The sequence below is a fragment of the Aureococcus anophagefferens genome (genome assembly GCF_000186865.1).
Source record: "Aureococcus anophagefferens unplaced genomic scaffold AURANscaffold_10, whole genome shotgun sequence".
NCBI lineage: Eukaryota > Pelagophyceae > Pelagomonadales > Pelagomonadaceae > Aureococcus > Aureococcus anophagefferens.
In genome coordinates this window covers 1,275,778-1,280,986 of record NW_008705570.1, presented here as the reverse complement: position 1 = coordinate 1,280,986, position 5,209 = coordinate 1,275,778, and the positions used below count along the sequence as shown (strand labels likewise).

The 5,209-nt window shown below is 69.1% G+C and overlaps 1 protein-coding gene across 1 annotated transcript; it reads right to left on the bottom strand.

The window, feature by feature from the left end:
- Positions 1-1,203: 1,203 nt before the first annotated feature.
- On the bottom strand, positions 1,204-4,311 carry RUV1 (hypothetical protein; the record flags this gene model as incomplete). Its single annotated transcript, XM_009039052.1, has 2 exons — positions 1,204-1,995; positions 2,065-4,311. The coding sequence occupies 2 exons, from the start codon at positions 4,309-4,311 to the stop codon at positions 1,204-1,206; spliced, it is 3,039 nt and encodes a 1,012-aa protein (XP_009037300.1).
- Positions 4,312-5,209: the final 898 nt, after the last annotated feature.

The window sequence follows — 5,209 nt, the reverse complement described above, 5'->3', positions numbered from 1 at the left end:
CGAGGACGGTCCAGCAGCCGAAGCCCGACGGCGGCGCGGGCGCGTCGCCCGCGGGCGGTTCCGCCGCGAAGCTCGCGAGGTCCGCCGCGGACGCGACGGCCACGGCCGGCGGCGGCGGCGGTGCCTCCGCGGCCGGCGCCTCCTCGACGGCGGCGTCGGCGAGCGCCGACGCGACGGCCGCCGCCGACGCCTCCGCGTCGCCCGCCTCCGTGAAGCGGCGCGCCTGCGCGCGCTCGCCGTTGTCGTCGCTCGTGTTGTGCTCCGAGAAGGACGGCGAGTTCTGCCGCTCGGGGGCCTTGCCCGCGGGCGTCGCCGGCGGCGCGTCGGGGTCCGGCAGGGTCGCGCCCCCCTTGTCCGGGCTCGCGGGGTCGTCGCTCGGCGGGCTCGCGAGGAACGTCGCCCAGTCCTCGCTCGCGAGGCTCGCGAGGGGCAGCGCCGCGAGGAACTCCTGGAGCGACTCGACGCGCGTCTTCGCGAGCTTCTCCGTCGACCGCAGGTTGTGGTGCAGCGGGTTCGGCAGCGCCGCCACCGACGGGTCGGCCTTTTTCAGCGCGTCGCTGAGCGCCACGCACTCGCGGAAGCGCTTCGTGAGCGTGAGCGTGTCGCCCACGGAGATGTTGTAGGTCACGACGCCGCCCTCGACGTCGTAGCCGTTGACCGTGATGCGCTCGGGCATGGTGCGGATGCGCGCGCAGCCACAGTTGTGATGATGCGCGGGCAGCCTTTGCGCGAGTTTGAGCGCGGGGCAGCATCTGGGTTATTGAGGTCGGCCTGTCACTTTTTGGGCAGCTCTTCCCAGAACCGCAAGCGCCGAAACATTGTGCGGCAGCTCCAAAGCACTTCGCACGTCGCGTCGCGCACTCGCAGCGCCAGCGCTCGCGGCAGCCGCGCGCCGCCATGCAGCCGCCCAGCGCCGCCCTCTACGCCGCGGCGCTCGCGCTCGTCGCCGCCATCGCCGTCGTCGTGGCCATCCGCCTCTACCGCGCCCGCACGTCGTCGTCGCACGCGCCGAGCCTGCTCGAGCGGGTGCGCGAGAAGCCGCCGCTGGAGCTGCCGGACCGCAGCCTGCCCTTCCTCACGGGCGCGTCGCTCGAGCGCGTCGGGGGCTTCACGAGCAACGCGATGCCCGACGTCTAAGAGAGCTCTGTGGTCTACGCGGCGGGGGTTTTGTGGGGGGGGGACAGGAGCTCTCGCGCGCTTGCTTCACGCGGCGTCGGCCATGGGCGCGTCGCCGCCCTCCTGCTTGGCCTGCTTGGCGTCGGGCGACTCGCCCGTCGCGGCCTCGGCCGCGCGCTTCTTCGGGCGGCCCGCGGGCTTCCGGCCCTTCTTCGCGGGGGCCGGCGCGGCGTCGCCGGCCGGCGCGGCGCCGGGCGCGTCCTTGCGGTGGTCCTCGTTCTCCTTCTCCACGAGGCGAATCAGTAAGTCCGCGCGGCGGTTGAGCTCCTGCGCGTTGCGGCTCTTGAAGAACCAGTCGAAGTTGAACTGCCACGCGTTGCGGATCTCGACGCGGATGCGCTCCCAGTTGCCGTAGCCGTAGGTGTGCATCATGTTGACGAGGAAGGCGTCCTCCTCCTCGGTCCAGACCTTGCCGCGGGACGCGCCGTAGTTGATGGGGAGGCACTCCCAGGGCTTGGGGTGGCGCGCGACCTTGTCGGCGAGCGCGGACCGGATCTCCTGGGACCGCTGGAGGCGCTTCTCGCCCTTCTCGACCTTGTCCACGAGGCGCTCCCAGTCGGCGATGTCCTTGTGCTTCTTCCAGAAGGTCGCGTGGTAGCGCCGCACGTCCGCGTCCGTCTTGCCCGTCTCGTTCGCGGTCTCGCGCGCGACGGCGTCGACGTCGCCGCGGCCGTGGCGCTCCATGGCGTTGAGGAAGGCGCGCAGGTCCTTGCGCGTCCAGTCCCCGAAGCCCTCCTTCAGGAGGCGCTCCTTGCGCACGGCCTCCTTCACGGGCAGCTCGTAGGCCGTCTCCAGGGTGGCCTCCATCTCGTCCGCGCGCTTGCTCTCCTCGCAGTCGTCGTCCTCCTGCTGCTTCGCCCGGTTCCGCAGCTCCTTGATGAAGAGCACGGCCTCGTGCTTCTTGCCCGCGAGCTCGTCCTCCTTCGCCAGGAGCACCTCCAACTCCGCGCGGTTGAAGAACTGGAAGTCGTGCATCGGCGGGCCCCGCCGTTTGCGCGGCTCGCGCGCGACCGCGGGCTTGTCGCCCTGGCGCAGCGCGTCGCGGAAGTACTCGTCGACGTCGTAGTTGCGCTTGCGCTCGCGCTGGGGCAGGTTGATCATGAGGCCGCCGCCGCCCTTGGCGCCCTTGTAGTTCTCGCCCTCGAAGTTGAAGAGCGACCCCTCGGGCTCCTCCATCGTCGTCAGCGAGAAGTTGGCGAGGTTGTGCTGGACGTCGGACTGGATCTTCGACGCCTGCTCCTGGGTCCGCTCCTCGCCGCGCTTGAGGAGCGTGTCGATGTCCTCGTCCGTGATGGTCTTGGCTTTCGACGCGAAGATCTCGTCGGCGCCGAAGCGGACCATGGCCATGAGGTCGTTCTTGCCCAGGGCCGCGTTCTGCTCCGCGAGGCGGCCCTGCTGGATGACGGCCGCGTCGAGGAAGAGCTTGCGGTCCGCGCGCTCGATGATCTTCTCCTCGACCGTGCCCTCGGTGACGAAGCGGAAGACGGTCACGGGCTTCGTCTGGCCGATGCGGTGCGCGCGGTCCATGGCCTGCAGGTCCACCTGCGGGTTCCAGTCGCTGTCGTAGAGCACGACGATGTCCGCCGTCGCCAGGTTGATGCCCAGGCCGCCGGCCCGCGTCGACAACAGGAACGCGAACTTCTCGGAGCCGGGCGCGTTGAAGACGTCCATCTGCGAGTCGCGGTCGTCGCCGGACGTGGAGCCGTCGATGCGGCAGTACTTGTACTGGTTGAGGCGCATGTAGTCCTCGAGGATGTCGAGCATGCGCGTCATCTGGGAGAAGATCAGGACGCGCGAGTCCTGCGCCATGAGTTTCGGGAGCAGCTTGGACATGAGCACGAGCTTGCCCGTGTTCTCCCAGAGGTGGGGGCCGTCCATGAAGGGCGGGCCGGGCTCGGCGCCCTCGAAGAGGTAGGGGTGGTTGCAGACCTTGCGGAGCTGCATGAGGATGTTGAGGAGCTGGACGCGGTCCGGCCCGCCGAGCGCGTTGAGCGTGTGCGCGTCCTTGGAGAGGATCTTCGTGTACCAGAGGCGCTGCATCTCCGTCATGCCGATGTAGAGCTTGACCTCGCGCTTCGGGGGCAGGTCCTTCTCGACGTCCTTCTTGATGCGCCGGAGCATGAAGGGCCGGAGCACGGTATGTAATTTCTTGACGACGTTGTCCTTCGCGTCCGCGTCGCCCAGACTGAACCACGTCTCGAAGTCGGCCTCGGACGCGAAGATGTCGGGCAGGAGGAAGTTGAGCAGCGCCCAGAGCTCGTTGAGGTTGTTCTGGAGGGGCGTGCCCGTGATGAGGAGGCGGAACTGCGTCGGGATGAGGCGCACGATCTTCGACAACGACGAATTCGGGTTCTTGATGCGGTGCGCCTCGTCGATGAGGAGGTACTGCCACTGGATCTTCATGAGGCCCGCCTTCTCCTTGAGGATGCCCTCGTAGGACGTCACGAGGACGTCGAAGGTGCCCGGGCGCAGGTCCTCGCGGAGCACGCGCGCGCGCTCGTCTTTGGACCCTAGGAGCTTCACGGGCCGGAGCGTCGGGCACCACTTCCGGAGCTCGCGCATCCAGTTGTTCGTCACGCTCTTGGGCACGATGCAGATGTGGGGGCCCGTGATGCCCCGCGTCTCGTGGAGGTAGGCCAATAGCGAGATGGACTGGAGCGTCTTGCCGAGGCCCATCTCGTCGGCTAAAATGCCGTTGATGCCGTTGTCGTGCAGCTTCACGAGCCAGTTCAACCCCTCGAGCTGGTAGGGCCGCATCTTCGCCGTGATGATGCTCGGCTGCGTCTGGACGCGCGTCACGCGGAGCTTCGACTGGGCCGTCTTCATCAAATTCGCGTCCTCGGCCGACTCCGTCATCCGCGTCCGCCCGGCCTTGGCCTTGGCGCGCTTGAAGCCGCCGTCGGAGTTCTCCTCCATGAAGTGGCTGAAGACCTCGGACTGGGCCATGAGGTAGTTGAGCCGCTTGTCGCGCTGCTGCTGCACGTCGACGCCCTCCATCGTCGTCCCGAACTCCTTCATGTTCGCCAAACGCTCCTTCTGCGCCGCGCGCGCGGCCTCGAAGGCGGCGTCCTGCTTCTTCGGCGCCTTCTTCGGCGGCGGCGCCACGACGGTCCCGCCGCCGCCCCGCGTCCCCATGGACGACGACGGCGCCGGCGGCGCGGGCGCCACCTCCTCGTAGTCCTCCTCCTCCTCCTGCACCGCGTCGTCGGCCTCCATGTCGACGCCGTCCATCTCCACGTCGCTGTCGTCGTTGTCGGCCATGTTGGCGTGCGCGGGCCTCGCGCGCAGTCTCCGGGCGCGCGTCGAGCGCGAGTTTCGACTCGGTCGAGGCGCCTCGGCTCAGGTTTGAGCCGCGACGCTCCTCGTCGACAGCGAGGCACATCTCGCGAGGACCCCAGGCGAAATCAGAGCGGCCGCGGCAGCGCGCCCCGCACGACTCCTCCCTCGCTCCTATATAGAGTCCCTCCGCAGCAGTCCTCCTCGACGCGGCGGCCGTCGAGGAGGTTCGCCAGCCCATCGATGTCGCACCGGGCTGCGGCGGTGATGATTTCGACTCGGAGGTCCATGCAGCTTGGGCTTCTTCTCTGTCAGGTTTCGACCGCGACGAGGAATTGGGGCTGCTTCAGATGGCTGCCTCAGATGGCTGCCTCCATACCAGCCACGTCAACGAGACATGCTGCGGCGTTGAAGGTTTGTTGACTTTCAACCCTGAGTTATGGCATTGCCTCGGCGCGCCCTCGCAGCCGCCTGGTGCTGCACCGTCGCCGTCGCGCTCGCGCCAGCACCACACACCAACGCGCCGCGGCTCTGGCTCGGCGACGACCGCACGGCGGACGCGGCGAGCGTCTGGGAGCTGTCGCCGGCGCAGCACCGCTACGTGGCCACGGTCATGCGCCTGCGCGAGGGCGACGCCCTGCGCTGCTTCGGCGCGGCCATGGGCGAGTGGGCGTGCGCCGTGGAAACGACGACGCGCCGGGGCACGACGGTCGCGGCCGCGGTCCAGACGCGGCCGCCGCCGGGCGACGAGACGCCG